Here is an 18,833-nt window from a genome sequence, read left to right as displayed (position 1 = left end):
TGGACATTCATTGTTTTAAGTGATTTACATTTTATTTTGACAAACAGGATTTCTTTATTAAGAAAGATGAAAAGTAAAATCAAATTTAGTCTCTCTTATTTTGATATGACCAACAGGGCCTTCATTCATCAACAATCTTGACCAACCTATCAAGCATAATATTCTTCCATGCAGTTAAGAAAGGGAAATGATTTCTGCACACCCATGCTTTGTCCCTTGATTCTTCTATGATTTCTTCAATTAGAAGGCCAAAAACAAATGGTGTTGCGTAGGGAGAAAAATGGTGTGTAGAAATCACTCCCCTATCAAAATAGTGTCACATATAGATATGATACTCGATATTGATTTCAACCCACCACAACCAAATTCAATTAATTAACTATCCACTATTGTGAAGTAAGTAATACAATTTTATTTAAATTTTTTTGGTGCAGGTAATAATCAACTGTTGACATGGTTAAACTGTTGATTTTTGCATAATAGGATCATATTGGATTCTTCAAGTTTATTCAAAGTACTTGTCCATTATTATTTTCAAATATATTGTTTTCTTGGCTAAACTTGTATGAGGTTGTCTAATGTTTGTGGTCACTGGAATCAAGGGAGTTACGTCATCATAGTACAATGTGTGTGTATGAATACTGAAAATTCACCACGGTGGATTTCCACATTTTAAGAAAAGAAATAGATGTTATATGTACATGCATATCTTCTTGGTTTATAATGCCACCACTTCCTCGTACAGATCAGTGGTGCATGGTTACTGTACAAGTCAAATACACTAGGAGAAGGCTTCCTATCAGCAACACTAAAGGGGTTTGCTGTGCTCGATGATCGTGAGGGTACTGAACCAGAGTTTAGGTTGGCAGTAGGAAAGCCTGAGTATGTTGGTTCAAGACCCCTAGATTTTGTGACTCATGATGGTGCTCAACAGATCTCCGGTGCACATGATACAGAAGTGAATGATTTCAAATTAGTTCCTACGATGCTCATTCTTGATGCAAAATTTTGTCAGCTGTCAACGGTTGTTTCTTTATGCATCCAAAGGCCACAACTGCTGGTTGTACTTGATTTTTTGCTGGGTGTTGTTGAGTTTTTTGTTCCTACAATCAGCAATACTCTTTCAAGTGAAGAAGTACAGAACTCCATCCATGGAATGGATGCAGTGATCTTGGATCAGTCAACTTACAAGCAACCCTCTACTGAATTTTCTCTTTCTCCTCTAAGGCCTTTAATAGCTGATGATGGAAGGCACGGTCATTTTGTTTATGATGGCAATGGTGGTACACTATATTTGAAAGATAGGCAGGGAGCTATTCTCTCCGGCCCTAGTACAGAGCCAATAATATATGTAGGAGACGGGAAGAGGTTGCAATTCACAAATGTTGTCATCAAGGTTATCCCATTACGATATATTTTCTTGTTTATCCGCATACTTGTTTGCAAAAAAACTTCTATGATATTTAAATTACTAACGTGTGTTCTGTGGGTGTAGAATGGACTGTACCTAGATTCATGCATTTCTATGGGATCCAACAGTAGCTATTCAGCATTGAAGGAAGATCAGGTCTCCTTTGTGGGAGGGAATGAAGATTCAAGTATGAATTCCTCAACAGAAAATGTCAATAATGTGCCACCTCAAAGTATTGTGGCCGACAAGTCCACAGAGATTGTTATTGAGTTGCAGGTTTTTGCTTCGCTTTATTTCTTTTTGGCTTTTATTTTGCTGTGCCCTTTGGAACTCGATGTTAGTCTCACTTTCCCCCCTGAAATGCAAAATGCGTCACTTAACACTCTGAAACTAGATTTTTGACGGACATGTTTCTGTCATTTCTGGCAAAAAATCCATTAAGTCTCTTACGTGGTATTAATGGGACCCATTTGGTTGCTGATGTGGTAAACCGTTAGTGCCACGTATACAAAATTGATTGAAGAAACAAACAACCAGGCAACTACCCCAACATAGCCCCACTCCACCCAACTTGACTTCTCTCCCCCTCTCCTTCCATTACAATAGCCTTAGATAACCAAACTCAGCAAAGTGACATCCAAATTCCCAATTCAATATCAGAAAATAAAATGAGAATGAAAATAAACATTATATGGCACTTGATGAGATCTACTCCTGACCCAACTCAACCCCAATCTAAGCTTCTCTTTGTCCATCCTAATCAAACCTTAATAAACGTAATGATGGCATCAATTGATCCAAATCTGACGACCTCTTACAAAACCATCTCCCGAAGAATTGACAGTCTCCTCCTCCTAATCTTCATCAGAAGTTTGCCACCTATCTTCGTCAACTTTTGGCATTTGAGAGTGAGAGAGTGACCTGGCAGTGCAGACATGAGGAAGGGAGGTTTTCTTCACCATCATTTGGGGTGGATGGGTACAGTGCTGGAATTGATTGATGGGCAGAGATAGTAGGTGGGGTTTAGTCACAGAGGAAGAGAAAGGGTGGGATCGTGAGAGGAAAATAATGTTTTAGATATTTCTAATCTGTTATTTTTAAAATATTTTCATCTTTAAAACTTTTAAATTATTTTTTTATTATTGTTTGCACACATGGAAAACACATCATCAAATAATTGGAGCCCACTAAGCTACGTAAGAGGATTTTACAGATTTTTTAATGGAGTTGACAGAATCAAGCAACTTGGGACGAAAATGGGGTTCCAAGGGGTTTAGCAACGCGTTTTTGCGTTTCAAAGGGAAAGTGAGATTAACATTCAGTTCCAGGGGGCATAGGAAAAAATATGCCTTGCTTTTTCGCAATGTCGGGCCATACTCATTTTCTGGAACTGCTAACTTTATTTTGTAACTGAAATATTTCGCTGCAGTTGGTTGGCCCAGAGCTGACATTCTATAATACTTCTGAAGATGTTGGGGAATCACTTGTGCTCTCTAACCAACTTTTGCATGCACAGTTGGATGGATTCTGCAGGTCAAATTTCGTTTGATTATCATGTTTAGACGTACTAGTATAATTTGTGCACAGAGTTTTGTAGACATGCAAATTGCACAGGAATTTTTTTTTTGGGGGGGTGGGGGGGGTTGTGGGGTTTCATCTTTCCGAAATAAAAAAATTATCAAGAGATATTTACAATGGAATACTGCTCCATGAAATTTTCATGTTTAATTGATGCTTGAACTTCATACAAAATTTTTAATGCTTTTAAATTGATTTCTCTTGTTTCTGAAATGCATACAAATATATATATATAAAATCTCTATGCATACGAGTTTGCTAAGATTGTATCAGTTTCCATTTACTTTTGCATCAGTTTCCATGCTCTGAATGCTTAAACTTTTACAGAAATGTAATGGAAACTTGACATTATACATGCTCTTGTTGCCTCCAGGCTTGTTATGAAGGGTGATACCAAGGAGATGAATGCAAATGTGCTTGGTTTAACTATGGAGAGTAATGGAATCACGATTCTGGAGCCCTTCGACGCCTCTGTGAAATATTCAAATGCTTCTGGAAAGACCAATATACATCTAAGTGTTTCAGATATATTTATGAATTTTTCATTCAGCATCCTCAGACTGTTTTTAGCAGTTGAAGAGGATATATTGGCATTTTTAAGGACAACATCAAAGAAAATGACAGTGCTTTGCTCGCAGTTTGACAAAATTGGAACAATACGAGGTAGGCTACAGTCTTTTATTTGTTTATTTTTCTATATTGTGGGCCGAAGGATTTAACTTGCCTGTAGTTACACGCTGATGACATATATCCTGCTTCCGTCACATTTTCAGATCCCTTTGGTGACCAAATATATACTTTCTGGAGGCCTCAAGCACCTACTGGTTTTGCAGTTCTTGGGGATTACCTGACACCTTTGTTAGTAAAACGGCTTCTTTTGTTATTTATGGTTTTAGTGTCATATCTTAGTTGTACCTCATGGTGCTTTTTAAATATCAGAGTTATTAACAATGTGAGGGTTTTCATTTATTAAAATTTTGAATGTTAATAATACCATTTTCTTATGACAGGGACAAGCCGCCTACAAAAGCAGTTCTTGCTGTAAATACCAATTTTGCTAGAGTCAAGAAGCCCCTGTCTTTTAAGCTGATTTGGCCACCTTTACCTTCAGAGGGCTCGTCTGTCGATAGCGTAAATTATTCTGATTCACTACCAAATGATGTCCTTTCTGACGGAGCTAGTTGTTCCATTTGGTTCCCTGAAGCACCTAAGGGATATGTTGCATTGGGCTGTGTCGTTTCCCCTGGAAGAACACAGCCACCACTGTCTTCTGCTTCCTGTATCTTGGCTTCTTTAGTTTCTTCTTCTTCCTTAAGGGATTGCATTGCAATCAGTACCAACAATCCGTATGTCGTGCTTTCAATCTCTTTCATTTTTAATAATTTCAGATTACCCTAACGTTGCCAATAGTTTACACTAAGGTTCCAAAGTTACAAATTTAGCAAGACTTAAACATATTTGATGGTTTGTAATATAAACTTTAGTAGATTTTTTTTTTGTCCGGTAAACAAAATTTAGTAGATTTTATCCACGAAAAAGGTGGATCATAGTTTTTTCTTCCTCTTCCAAAGAGTAATCTTAAAGTCAGATAAATTCTTATAATATTGTTCAATTCATGTCTGTTCCATATGGAAGAGGTACTGGAATATATTTTTATTGGATTCAAACTTTTAACGCACTATCATGACTCTCTTATTAGATTTGGGGGCTATCCAAATTCTCTTCCTGGGAATCGGACAAATATTATGTTAGATCTCCAACTAGATCGGCCTGTTTACATTGATAAGAAATGATTGGATCGTGATTTTTTTTATTCCATTTTAAATTGCAGGTATCGGTCAACTTTAGCATTCTGGCGTGTGGATAATTCTGTTGGCACCTTTTTGCCAGCAGGTCCAAATATGTCTAGTGTAATGGGCACAGCCTATGATTTGCGTCACGTGATATTTGGATTTTTAGAAGCGTCTGAAAAATCATCTAATCGTTTCACTGTCCAAGATACTTCTTCTCAACATCATGATGTCCAATCAGAAAGGTTGGCAACCGTAAACTCTGGGCCGCATTATGAAGCTGTTGCTAGTTTCCAATTGATATGTTGGAATCAGGGCTCAAACTCAAGGAAGAAACTGTCTATATGGCGTCCAGTTGTCCCTCATGGGATGGTATATGTTGGTGATATTGCAATCAACGGGTATATGATAATGGTGTTCATGGATATCTTATCTTTATAACTTTTGCTTATGTGTATGTCTTTTTCTGTTGTATCTTAAGTAACATAAGTTTGGTGGTTACTAAACATAGGTACGAGCCCCCAAATACCTGCATTGTTCTTCATGAAACAGGAGATGGCGGGATCTTCAAAGCCCCTCTTGATTTCCAGCTTCTTGGGCAAGTTAAGAAACAGTGGGGAATGGACAGTATATCTTTCTGGCTTCCTCAGGCCCCTCCAGGGTTTGTTTCCCTTGGTTGTATTGCATGCAAGGGAACACCAAAACAATCTGATTTCAGCTCATTAAGATGCATGCGCAGTGATATGGTAGCTGGAGATCAATTTTCAGAGGAAAGTGTATGGGATACATCTGATGCGAAGCGTACAAGAGATTCTTTTAGTATCTGGTCAGCTGGCAATGAGTTGGGGACCTTTATAGTTCGTGGTGGGTTCAAAAAACCTCCAAGAAGGTTTGCTTTAAAGCTGGCGGAGTCAAATGTACCAAGTGGTTCAGATGATACTGTAATTGATGCAGAATTAAGAACTTTTTCTGCTGCACTTTTTGATGACTATGGTGGCTTGGTAAGAATTCATACTAAAATAGCACATATGGAGTATGAAATATAGTAATGTGTAAATGAATAATGAAGTATGAGAAGTATGATTAGGGAACCTTTCTTCCAAATCTTAATACAAACTTTTTTTCTGTATGTGTCAATTATCCATCTGTGATAAGTGATAACCGGATGCCATATTTCTAAAGTAATAAATATGAACCAAGCTCAAGGAATGAATGGGCCTCCAATCATATTAGCAATATTGTGCCAAGGAATTGAGAAAACTTACCTCTTATGTACAATTCTGTTATGTTCATAAAGTTTAACCTTATGTACAATAATGGTATGTTCTTGGCTGAGTTGGCTCTTCTAATAATAACTTCTTACGCTGTATTTAATTATTTATGATCAAAAGTACATAATATTTAGCTTTGGTGGTTGTTATATTTAAAGCTCATGTTTCTTTTACTTTAATTTTCTGTTAGTTACAGCTATTTCTCTAATGATTTTGTCTCATGGAATATGACAGATGGTTCCATTGTTTAATGTCTCTTTAAATGGAATTGGGTTCAGTTTACATGGAAGAACCGACTACTTGAATTCTACTGTGAGCTTCTCTTTGGCTGCTAGATCATATAACGATAAGTATGAAGTTTGGGAACCTCTTGTTGAGCCAGTAGATGGATTCTTAAGGTAATTTTCTTCTACCTCAATATTAAAAAATTCTAAGAAAATATATAGGATGCATTAGGTAGCTTATCAGTTCTGAATTCATTATTTAAAAGCAGTCCATGTGGAACCTAGAAAGCTAGAAAAGTCGAACATACATAATGGGTGGCATGGAAAAAAATTTGGAAATTTTGAAGGGATCAAGTCAAGTAAAGGCCCATGGGATCTCAAGGTTATGGATCTTTTTGTGGGTGCTGTCAATGGTTGTGGGTTATGACTCATGAGGGATTATTCATTGAAGACTTTGTATCCCACCCTAATTATACCAGATATTACAGTATGGGCGTTGGTATATGCTTTTGTCATTGTTGACCATGCTTGGATTTAAAATATGTTAAATGATGCTGTCAATGGTTGTGGGTTATGACTCGTGAGGGATAATTCATTGAAGACTTTGTATCCCGCCCTAATTATACCAGATATCACAGTATGGTCAGTTCAATAGTAACTTTCATGGAAAATGCTCATCTACATTCTCCAAAAGCTTAAGTTGGTGGTGAACTGTCCAACTGTATATGTCAGGCTTATACCCTCGCCCACAAGGAGCCCGTACTGCGCCTGGAGAGCTAGACATATGGACAAACAGAGAAACATATAGGTGCAGGACCTGACTCACCGCGCACCACGAAAACCAACAAAGAAATTGGGAATGGGGATCAAACTTAGAACCTCTTGAAAACATGAGTTTGATACACAAAATGTCTGACTTTGATACACAAAATGTCCAGAATCTTCTATGCCAAAAATATAAGATGTTATGGAAATGAGCCAAAAATGTACCATTCTTGCTGCTAGCTGAAGGTGTTTAGTGTTTGTGTACTTTAGGTGATGATAATCGATATGCGATTATATCTATTCTAATGGATAATGTGGAGTGGAGAAGAAATTAGAAAAGTCAAAAGTGTTTCTAGATTTGGTGCTTAGGAAGTTTCCACTAGTTGAAAGGTTAAAGAATAGATTTTATATCTCATCTAGTGTTTTTCTTTCTGGCTTCATTTTCCATCTTTTTTGGGGTGAAACTTTGTATTCCTTTTCCTCATCACCTATAATGCAATTCTGCTCATATTTGGTTAAAATTTCACTTTGGAAACATCCGTAGTTATTTATTATTATTGGCCCACGTACAGGTACCAATATGATCTTACTGCTACAACTACAGCTTCCCAGTTACGCCTTACCTGTACCAGGGATCTGAACTTGAATGTTTCTGTATCTAACGCTAATATGATTATTCAAGCTTATGCAAGCTGGAACAGTCTTATTCATGTGCATGAATATGATAGAAAAAGAGTGAGTTTCTGCTGCCTCCATCACTAAAAGAAGTTTTTTTTGTACACCCTTTCTCCTGTCTGCATATAACGGTTATTGCTTACAGTTCACCTTTTTTTTTCTTTTAACATGACATCAAGTAGGAAGTATCCTCTCCAACAGATGGTGGAAGATCTGCTATTGACGTTCATCACAAGAGAAACTACAATATAATGCCACAAAACAAACTTGGTCAGGATATCTTTGTTCGAGCTACAGAATTAAGGGGACTTGCAACCATAATTAAGATGCCGTCTGGGGATATGAGGCCCGTGAAAGTTCCTGCTTCCAAGAATATGCTGGACTCTCACTTGCAAGGAAAACTTTTCCGTAAAGTTAGAACAATGGTTACCCTTATCATAGTGGACGGGCAGGTATACTCTCATTCCTCATAAAAGTAAATTTCTTATGATTCCTTCCATTTGTTCTTCTCTTTTCCAGTGGATATCTTGACCAGTTTTTTTGGCTTATTGTTATTTATTGTCTTTGTTGTAATAAAAAAGTATCTTTCTCACAGAATAAACAAATAAATTTGCTTACACTTCCTTCTATTTATTTTATAATAAAAAATGTATGAATTTCAAGAAATTAGCTGTGTGTGTGTTTGTATTAGATAGTGACATGGGTTCCCTTATCTTGACTACTCAAATCTATCTGCAATTTCAGTTTCCACGGGTTGGAGGGTTAACATCCCCCCAGTATACCGTAGCAATTCGCCTTAGTCCTGACCCGAATCTCCCTAGTGGATCACTGAGCCATCAACAAAGTGCACGTACTTGCGGAAGCAGCTCAGATCACTTGTCTTCAGAGCTTGAGTTGGTCAAGTGGAATGAAATTTTTTTCTTTAAAGTCGACGATCCAGTATGTAGAATGTTTTTCTTTTTAGCACGTTTTCCAATTAATTAACTGCTTTGCTTTTGCATGTATGATAGGTCTTTGCACATTGATTTTCACATCTGTTATTATTACCGAACTTTGATTTTACGTTTCTACCAAAAGGATGATTACTGGACATTTAATGGATAATTATTCCTGTGCTATGAAATTTGTGTAACATCTTTTAATTAAAATGTAGTTTTGGGACATGCTAAGTGAATTTTCTAATCTGTCACTTACTGGATGTTGGCTTCATACATTTCAAATGATAGATAGTAATGCTGCTTATAGATGCATGTATATAATTCATTAAAACAGTATAAACCATTTTGTTTATTTTCGTATATCATTGTTTGGATGTTTTATGAACATATAAGTAATCTTCTTGGTTATCCCATTCAAGCCATTCTATCCAAATTTGTGCAGGACTACTACTCAGTTGAATTAATTGTGACGGAGCTGGGAAAAGGTAGTTTGTTTATTCTTTATTTGATCTGTCACCGCCTGGATTTGTTATTTAATAGGATGCCTTTTCTCTATTGTATTGAAACTCTAATTGTCATCATGATAAAAAAAAATGGCAACTAAAGATAGTATTTCAGGTTTCATTGCACCACCTCTATCCTACTCACTGTCATTTAAAAAGTGTAAATGTATGCTATAGTTTGTTTTGTTTAGTTCCTCTGTTATGCATGCTATTTTTCAACTTTGACCTAAATATATTAAGTATTTTCTGTAAAGTAAATTAATTTTCTGCTCTCATTAAATTGTTTTTAATTTTGTTGTACTTAAGAACTACGCATTCTTGTCTGTCAAACTATCAATTTTGGGCAAGATGGGTTTAACTTTTCATTTTTGATTTTAGGGGTCCCTCTTGGATTATTTTCAACCCCTTTAAAGAAGATTGCGGGGATCATCCATGATAATTCTTACCTGAATGATAGCGTGAACAAATGGACCTGGGTTGAATTATCCTCAACAGAATCTACGGTAGAGTCTACATTCATGTTTTAGAAATATATTTTTTTCTTATTGTATCTGTTTTATGTCAGAACATGTACCTCGTTCTAGGGATAGAAATTTATCAAGAGTTTACTGACAAGTAGATCAACCTTGTAATATTTATGTGAGTTGTGATTCAGGGATATAATGGTGAAAAGTCGTGTGGCAAAATCAGATGTTCAGTGCTGTTGTCACCGACATCTGAAGCTGAGATAAGTGATCAAACTGATAACAGTGGCAGAAAATCTGGTTTTATTCAGATTAGTCCAAGCAGGGAAGGGCCTTGGACTACAGTGAGGCTAAATTATGCTGCACCTGCTGCTTGTTGGAGGTTAGGGAATGACGTTGTTGCTAGTGAAGTACATGTGAATGATGGCAATCGATATGTGGATATTAGGTCTCTTGTTTCCGTACGTAACAGTACGGATTTTGAACTTGATTTGTGCCTTGTACCAAAAGTTTCCATGGAAGATACCACTCTAAAAAACAACGCCAGTACCCTTGAAGGTCAAATACAATTTAAGAAACTTCAGACTGATGAGTTCTTTGAAACTGAAAAATACAGCCCCGGTACTGGTTGGATTGGCACCATTGCTCAACCAAGCCAAGGTATCATTGAAAGTGGAGGATCTCATCAGGTAAAGATATTAGTTGATGTTCTTGGCATGTGCATGTGTTGATTACTTGTGTAGGTTTAACCTTCAATTTAAATCTCTGCGACTGAAGCTTTACATGATTAGCTTTATGGTTCATGTTGATTTTCGTAGTTTTGTTGTATATTACTTTTATTACATTTTCTCATCCAAAATTGGTAGCTACAGTGTCCCTAAATATATCATTATATGGATTAAAGGGTACACTTTTATTCTTTTGTTACGACTTACGATATGAGAACATTTATAAAAAGAGAAATTAATGCGATGTAACCATTTATAAAACTTGTAAAACCTCCTCCCCCATCTTGTGTCACACCCCAATGTAGATATTCGCCCAAAATCAGCATGCTGATGTCTGAACATCAGAGCCTGACGGAAAAGTAAATTAACAAGGTTCTACTTTAACTGAATCACATCATAAGCATGGTCAAGTCGAATCTTGTCCGTAGCCCCAAAATAAATAACTATCAAAACAGACAGGAGTAAACCCTAACGCTCCAACACAGCCCAGTGCCGCTACACTCATAGACCTCTAACTTAAGGATAACTGATCACCTGGAAAACAAACCCCTGTACTGTGGAATGGTATACTGGGTTGTTGTTTTATACATTTACTCAAGTAGTAACCAAAACTACAAATCTACAAAGTTTAGCCTTCTGCTAAAAACATCCTCGGTGAACTACACTTTCTTGGTCAAGGCCGCTCCAATCTAGAAGAAACCCACTCACATCTTTGTATGACACAGACTGATGTGAAGGTGATGGTGACGGTGCAGAGAGTTCCTTTTTGAGGCTCAGCTTTCTTTTTGTTTCTTTTTTCGGATGAGAAGTAACACATGTTTGTGACTATTGGCTGTATTTTAATTTAGGGGATGATTAAGCTTTTTTTTTTTTTTTTTGGTGGTCTCTCACATTATTAGACAGGTTTGAATAGTAATTCTGGAGCTCTTAGATTGTTTCTGATTACTGTCAGTAATGCAGGGAGTTCCGGCAGTTGAGTTACCACTGGGCTGGGAATGGGTTGATGATTGGCATTTGAATATGGAATCTGTTCACACTGCTGATGGTTGGGTTTATGCTCCAGATGTTGAGAGTTTAAAATGGCCCGAGTCATTTGATCCATTAAGATCTGTAAACTCTGCAAGGCAAAGGAGATGGATCAGGAATAGAAAACAAAATGATACACATCAGAAAATATCTATTGGACTTTTGAAACCTGGAGATACGGTATCCCTTCCTCTATCTGGGTTAACACAACCTGAAATGTACGTATTGTGTTTAAGGCCCTCTCTCTGCAATAGTAGTGAGTATTCTTGGAGTTCAGTGGTGGATGGGTCTGAACAAACAGAGGATTCTGGTAAGTCAAAAGTATGCTCTGGGATAAGTGTGTCTTCTCTCACCGAGTCGGAAGAACTGTTATATTGCACTCAGATAAGTGGTAGTTCTTCAAGTTCTCATAAGTTGTGGTTTTGTATAAGTGTACAAGCGACAGAGATTGCCAAAGATATTCATTCTGATCCTATCCAGGATTGGACTCTTGTAATCAAGTCCCCGCTATCTATCTCCAATTTTCTTCCGCTTGCAGCTGAATATTCTGTTTTTGAGATGCAAGATAGTGGTAACTTTTTTGCCTGCTCGAGAGGAGTATTATTTTCAGGAAAAAGTGTCAATGTTTATAGTGCTGACATAAGAAGCCCTTTGTTCCTTTCACTGCTTCCGCAAAGAGGGTGGCTGCCTATACATGTGAGCTTTAAGACCAAACTAGTCCTTTTTTTTTTTTCTTTTGTATAATTCGATTTTTGGCATAATTTTTTTAATAAAATCCCACCCTTTCATTTATTTCTTTTGCAGGAAGCTGTTCTTTTTTCCCATCCTCATGAAGTTCCACCGAAAACTATAAGTTTGAGAAGTTCGATATCCGGAAGGTTTCAAATAATCTGCATCATAAATTATATTGTGTATCTTAACCTTTACATTGCTTGAAGTGCATTTCTTTTATAGTCTGATAGTTCCGTGGTAATTGTTTCTGCAGGATTGTTCAAATTGTTCTTGAACAGAATTCTGACAAAGAACGGCCACTGCAAGCTAAGATCATTAGGCTGTATTCTCCTTATTGGTATTCAATTTCTTGGTGTCCCCCTCTCAAACTTAGGCTTCTAGATATCAAAGGAAAGAAACATATGCGAAAGGTTGGTAATCCATTTCGTTCTACAAAGGACAATGAAACTATCCTGGAGGAAATAACTGAAGAGGAAATATATGAAGGTCATACAATTGCTTCACCTTTGAAATTTAAATTGTTGGGCCTTGCGTTGTCCATTGATCAATCTGGAAAGGAGCAATTTGGACCTGTCAAAGATCTTTCTCCCCTTGATGACACGGTAGATGTCTATGTCATTTTTATATTGATCCATTATTGGTAAAGAAATCTTGTTGAGATTTTCTCTTTCCTTCTTTTTTAGGATGGGTCTTTGGATCTCTATGCTCATGATAATGAAGGCAGTTGTATGCGGATTTTTATTACAACAAAACCATGCCTATATCAATCTGTTCCCACAAAGGTAAATTTAATTATTAGAGATTTTAATAAATCTTAAGATTGGTTATTGACCCTTTTGCCCTCTTGCCAGGTAATTTCTGTCCGACCATATATGACTTTTACCAATAGAATTGGTCGGGACATATCCATTAAGTTATGCAGTGAGGATGAACCAAAGATCCTTCGAGCATCTGATGCAATGGTCTCATTTGTACATCGTGAGTCAGAAGGACATGATAAACTTCAGGTTAGTGGAGTGTATATTGTAATATCATTATCTTTGTAGAAACATATGTACCAATGGTCCTTGTATCTGTATCCGTTGTTTTGGAAAATCAGGGTGCATTTACCCTAAAAGGATTGAAAGAAGCTACTCACACTACAAAACCTCGCCTATAAGGGACATGTGACCCCAGAGTCCCTGACATGTCCTATGTGATAAAAGTTATGAATTATAGTATAAAATATATCATATTTGGAGAAGCAAAGGCTACATGAAAGCCAGGTAGATTAATTTAGGCTTTATTCGGTCGTATCCTGCCCGAACTAGAACCTTTTCTTTCGGAATCATGCTGGACTTTTTTTGTTTCGGTTTACATAGATGAATGATCCGAGCTTTCATCTTATGCATTCTGAAAAATTTAATTCTTTCTTTTGGTTCCATTGTTAGGTTCGACTAGAAAATACAGACTGGTCATTCCCTGTTCAAATTGTAAAGGAGGACACCATTTCCCTTGTTTTGAGGAAGCATGATGGTACTCGGACATTTTTAAGAACAGAGATTCGGGGCTATGAAGAAGGTTCGCGATTCACCGTTGTATTTTGCCTCGGATCAACCAGTGGTCCCATCAGGTACTTACATCATGTGCTGGTAAATATTATATATATATGGGGGCTAGGATGTATGGTGTGTATTATGGATCCTAACCCTACATATATGCATACATATATATTCTCATGTTTTGGTTATGTGCTGATAAATATTTTATATATATATATATATAGAGGTTAGAATGTATGGTGTGTATTATATTTATCCCCGAATCCTAACCCTATATATATGCATAGTTGCCTACATATACATTCTCTTTGCAGGATGTACGGTATGTATTAAGGAACAGACATGTATGGGTATTGTCAAAATGTTGGCTATAAGGCTATCGATCGATGAAATATGACTGAAAAGATCACCAAATGGTCAAACGATTTAGGATATGGCTGATTTCCTATGGTGATTTAGAAACTGGACTATTCAAATTATTGACCTCCCAATGATCCCTTTCAACCATTAATCTATGGTGATCCTTCTTATGGAGGTTGACATGCATACATGCACATTGATGTACACACACCTATTCACCGCCCCATTCTTAAGTTTTAAGGGTCACTCTGCACTCCGCAGTGTGATCAAGTGATCTGAAGTTTAGTTTTTCGATCCCCACTCGGGGATAAGGCCTTGCAAAAACTCATAAATCGAAAATTGTTACACTATTTGATTGTCATAATGAAATGTCGTAGTGTTATTAGACACATTGTGCTAGTTTATTTGTTGTGTTGTAGTTAGATGGCTAAATGATTTGCGATTTCGTTGAATTTTTAGCAGTGATGGTTTGGCCCACTTGAGATCTGTTTTAGTCAATAGCAAAAGGGCATCTGTTTTAAGAAAAGGGTCGTGTGTGTGTGTGTGTGTGTGTGTTTTGTGTGTTTGTGTGTATATATACATATATATATGTGTGTGTGTGTGAGAGAAAGAGAAAGAGAGGTGACTAATCTTTTAAAGCTTCATTTGAGCAGAATTGAGAACAGAACAGTCAGTAAAACAATTAGAATTCGCCAGTCTGCTTTCGATGAGGATGCCTGGATTCGCCTAGCGCCTCTTTCAACTACGAATTTTTCTTGGGAAGACCCTTATGGCCAAAAAATCATAGAAGCTAAGGTTGACAGTGCTACAATTGGACCTTGGGAACTTGATTTGGAAAGGACCGGGATATGTTATGAAAATGAGGGACTTGAATTACAATTTTATGTTATGGAAGTTGGTGATATCAAGGTAGCTAGGTTCACAGACACCACAACTTCTGGGACAAGTTTGGATTTGCAAATTGCTGGAAATTGGAGGCATTCTCAAGTGCAAAACACCATTCAAAATAATAGTGCCTCGCCTGTTGAGCTTATAATTGAGTTTGGAATTGTAGGGATCTCTATTGTTGACCATAGACCAAAAGAAGTCTCCTACTTTTATTTTGAGAGAGTCTTCGTATCATATTGGACCGGTTATGATGGTGGTACAACAACCAGGTAAGAGAAGAACCTTCTTATACTCCTATATCATTTTCTTAAGGATGTCTTTCAGCTGTAATGTTATGTGAAGTTCTGAAATTTCAACTATTCTTATCACTCATTTATCTTATACATTGAGCTATTAATGACATTAATTAATGAGGACTAGTGATTTGTAGTCACCTCACTTACGAAACTGTTAAAACATACTAGAAGTATGAAGCAGTTTAAAAGAATTGTTTCACTTGCATGCCTAAAAATAATTGTATGAACTGCCTATTTTTAGTATATATAAATCGAGGACCAGTTTGGTATTGTCATGACTATTAAATAGAAGTAAAACCACTGAATATTTGGTGAATTATAGCTGTAAAGGTGGTGTTGTAAGTATGGAAGTTTGAATTAAAAGACCTAAAATAAGTTTTCATTCAAATTTCCTGCAAACCAAGTTCTAGGGTTTATATTCAATAAAGTTATTGTAGACTAAATTCTGGCCTGTGAAAGCAACTGTTGCTTCTTAATTTTCTGTCAGGAGACTCAGAACCTGAGTTCTTTAAGCTAAACACTGTAGTTTGACTTTACAAAACTCTCTGAATATGTGAGTCTTTATCTGTGTCAAATGTTTACTGTTGAAGCACATTCATTCTAACTCCGTGTTTTCAGATCCGTCCTCACTCCAATGTAGCTTTTCTTATTAAATAAGATGCTTTACAGTTACACCTAACATTTGTGTTTCTCTCTGCTAGGTTCAAGCTCATACTGGGTCATCTGCAGTTGGACAACCAGCTCCCACTAACAGTGATGCCAGTGCTGTTGGCTCCAGAAATGAACTCTGACATGCATTATCCAGTGTTCAAAACAACTATTACAATGCGCAATGATAATAGTGACGGCGTCCAGGTGTACCCTTATGTTTGTATACGGGTAATGCCTTTTTACATTATACCTAAAATGTATGTTATCAGTCATAACAGTGAGCAGTACCTAACCTCTGACCAAAATTTGTGATGACATGATAGGTAACTGATAAGAGTTGGAGACTTAATATTCACGAACCGATAGTTTGGGCTTTGGTGGATTTCTACAATAATCTACAGTTAGATCGTTTGCCTAAAAGTCCTAGTGTCACAGTAGTTGATCCGGAAATACGCATTGAGTAAGTATCACAACTTTTGCTTGTGTGCAGAAAACTGCAATTCATTGCATTTGCAGCAATATAGTTATGAGTGCTGAAGAGAGCTGTTTTTCCTTCACCAAACAAAAAAGAAATTGCAAAGGTGGAAAAAATTGACCACCACTGCTTTGTCCTTATTTGGCGGTTAAGCTCATATTCTAAGGCATTTGGCCTTCTTTTCATTAATCAAATATGGTTCATATGTCATTTCAATAGCATTTATTCTGTTTCCTTTTCTTTTAATATTAGCCATATGAGACTTGCATAGAAGTTTTATGATTTAGAAAGGATATAAGTAAACATTGATTCCCTACGAATTCTATCCCCCTTACCCATTGGGTGCTCTTTCTCTCTCTCTCTCTCTCTCTCTCTCTCTCTCTCTCTCTCTCTCTCTCTCTCCCCTCATGTTCCCGTAATATTATCACCCAAATATTTGAATTAGTGGCGGTATTTTGGAGTTGTATGCATGGGACGTTGCAGAAGGCCTGCAAACTTTGCAAGTGTCTACTGTTAGGGAAATATGAGTTGTGAACTATCAGGAATAAATTTGTGACTTGATTTTGGGATAATAGTTCTATTTCCTTAACTCTCTTTTTTCTGTTTTTCTTTCCTTTCTTTTCAGCCAAATAGATGTTGCAGAAGTTAGGCTGAAGGTGTCATTGGAAACAGCACCAGCCCAAAGACCTCATGGGGTTCTAGGAGTGTGGAGCCCCATACTATCAGCTGTCGGAAGTGCATTCAAGATTCAGGTGAGCCCCCTAGCTTGTCTGGATGTTTATATATGTTTTATCTGCAAAATAGTATCACTATTCATTTTATTTTGATGGGTGGTTCTCTATTCAGATGCTATGATTTACTCTCCAGTCTCTCAAACTTATAGATAGTCTTCATATGTAAACTACAGAACATATTTCCAATCCATCATAATATTGAGATGAGGCATTAGTCATCACAGTAATATGTCGTTGCTGCAGGTGCATTTGAGAAGGGTGATGCACAAAGACAGATTCATGCGGAAAAGTTCCATTGTTTCTGCCATTGGTCACCGTATTTGGAGAGATCTGATCCATAATCCTTTACATTTGATATTTTCAGTCGATGTACTTGGTGTGGCAAGTTCAACCTTGGCTTCTCTTAGTAAAGGGTTTGCTGAGCTGTCAACTGATGGACAATTTCAGCAACTGCGTTCGAAGCAGGTAAGGTTTTCATATTAACCAAGAAATAAAAATTAGTAATGCAATGTTATGACGAAGGGCTGTTTTTGAAATGGCTTCAGGTGACGTCAAGGAGAATAACTGGGGTGGGTGATGGAATTATGCAAGGTACAGAAGCACTTGTGCAAGGTGTTGCCTTTGGGGTGTCTGGAGTGGTGAATAAGCCTGTAGAGAGTGCAAGACAAGATGGTGTTTTAGGACTAGTTCAAGGGCTTGGGCGTGCTTGTCTAGGAGTGATAGTGCAACCAGTCAGTGGGGCATTGGACTTCTTCTCATTGACTGTTGATGGAATCGGAGCAAGTTGTTCCAAATGTTTAGAGGTTTTCAATAGCAAGACAACCTTCCAGAGAATTAGAAATCCCCGAGCAATCCATGCTGATGCTGTACTTAGAGAATATTGTGAGAGAGAAGCTGTTGGGCAGGTAAATTGTTACTTAAATTCAGGATCAAATAAACTATTTGCTTTGGTTTTCCGGGGAGTGTGAGTGAGTAGGATACAGGATACATAAGGAGATGGTAAAAGATTCAGTTTTGTGATTTTAAGTCTTCATTTTAATTGGCACAATGCTGAGATTCTTGACATACACGTATCAAATACGAATCAAAAGTATATGTTATTTATTAGCCTTTTACTACAAATGTTTGCGAGGCTTGGGGTAATTTTGTTGACAGTGTCACATTGCTCACACCAAAAAGTCGTTGCTATTATCTTAATGTACAAGTCTTATTTATTTATTTTTACTTTCTTTGTTTCTTTTTGGCAGATGATTTTATACCTTGCAGAAGCACATCGGCACTTTGGTTGTACTGAAATATTCAAGGAGCCATCAAAGTTTGCTTTGTCTGACTATTATGAAGATCATTATGTTGTGCCTTACCAACGGATTGTATTAGTGACTAATAAGCGAGTCATGCTGCTTCAGGTTAGTCAAGTGGTCTTGCAATAGTCGTATTGTGCCCAATGTTTTTTTAAAGCTTGACATTCAATCTTTTTTCTTTGCTTCCTAGTGTTTGGCTCCAGATAAAATGGATAAGAAACCTTGCAAGATTATGTGGGATGTACCTTGGGAAGAGCTCATGGCTATGGAGTTGGCAAAAGCAGGCTGCAATCAATCATCTCACTTGATCCTCCACCTTAAAAATTTTAGGAGATCGGAAAATTTTGTTCGGGTGATAAAGTGCATTGTTGAAGAAGTTCCGGGAAATGAACCCCAAGCTGTTAGGATCTGTTCCGTAGTGCGTAAGATGTGGAAAGCATATCAGTCGGACATGAAAAGCCTAATGCTGAAGGTTAATACTG

The 18,833-nt window shown here is 37.1% G+C and overlaps 1 protein-coding gene across 1 annotated transcript in view; it reads left to right on the top strand.

Moving 5' to 3' along the window:
• The window catches only part of LOC137710397 (uncharacterized), a 38,591-nt gene that overhangs the window by 17,478 nt on the left and 2,280 nt on the right, over positions 1-18,833 (top strand). The window contains exons 32-60 of the mRNA XM_068449400.2: positions 746-1,396; positions 1,496-1,687; positions 2,841-2,944; positions 3,363-3,652; positions 3,763-3,847; positions 4,000-4,335; positions 4,821-5,180; positions 5,291-5,780; positions 6,285-6,448; positions 7,612-7,774; positions 7,897-8,166; positions 8,459-8,653; positions 9,095-9,137; positions 9,534-9,658; positions 9,811-10,308; positions 11,308-12,069; positions 12,178-12,251; positions 12,359-12,707; positions 12,789-12,887; positions 12,957-13,112; positions 13,536-13,717; positions 14,660-15,163; positions 15,892-16,069; positions 16,165-16,301; positions 16,942-17,068; positions 17,294-17,515; positions 17,596-17,955; positions 18,298-18,456; positions 18,542-18,823. Coding sequence (XP_068305501.2) covers positions 746-1,396; positions 1,496-1,687; positions 2,841-2,944; positions 3,363-3,652; positions 3,763-3,847; positions 4,000-4,335; positions 4,821-5,180; positions 5,291-5,780; positions 6,285-6,448; positions 7,612-7,774; positions 7,897-8,166; positions 8,459-8,653; positions 9,095-9,137; positions 9,534-9,658; positions 9,811-10,308; positions 11,308-12,069; positions 12,178-12,251; positions 12,359-12,707; positions 12,789-12,887; positions 12,957-13,112; positions 13,536-13,717; positions 14,660-15,163; positions 15,892-16,069; positions 16,165-16,301; positions 16,942-17,068; positions 17,294-17,515; positions 17,596-17,955; positions 18,298-18,456; positions 18,542-18,823 — 7,557 coding nt within the window. The remainder of the gene's footprint in view (positions 1-745; positions 1,397-1,495; positions 1,688-2,840; positions 2,945-3,362; positions 3,653-3,762; positions 3,848-3,999; positions 4,336-4,820; positions 5,181-5,290; positions 5,781-6,284; positions 6,449-7,611; positions 7,775-7,896; positions 8,167-8,458; positions 8,654-9,094; positions 9,138-9,533; positions 9,659-9,810; positions 10,309-11,307; positions 12,070-12,177; positions 12,252-12,358; positions 12,708-12,788; positions 12,888-12,956; positions 13,113-13,535; positions 13,718-14,659; positions 15,164-15,891; positions 16,070-16,164; positions 16,302-16,941; positions 17,069-17,293; positions 17,516-17,595; positions 17,956-18,297; positions 18,457-18,541; positions 18,824-18,833) is intronic.

This window comes from Pyrus communis, chromosome 6 (assembly GCF_041283825.1).
Source record: "Pyrus communis isolate YQ-2024b chromosome 6, ASM4128382v1, whole genome shotgun sequence".
NCBI lineage: Eukaryota > Viridiplantae > Streptophyta > Magnoliopsida > Rosales > Rosaceae > Pyrus > Pyrus communis.
Note: the sequence above shows the minus strand (reverse complement) of the source record. Positions and strands in the feature narration are given on the sequence as shown.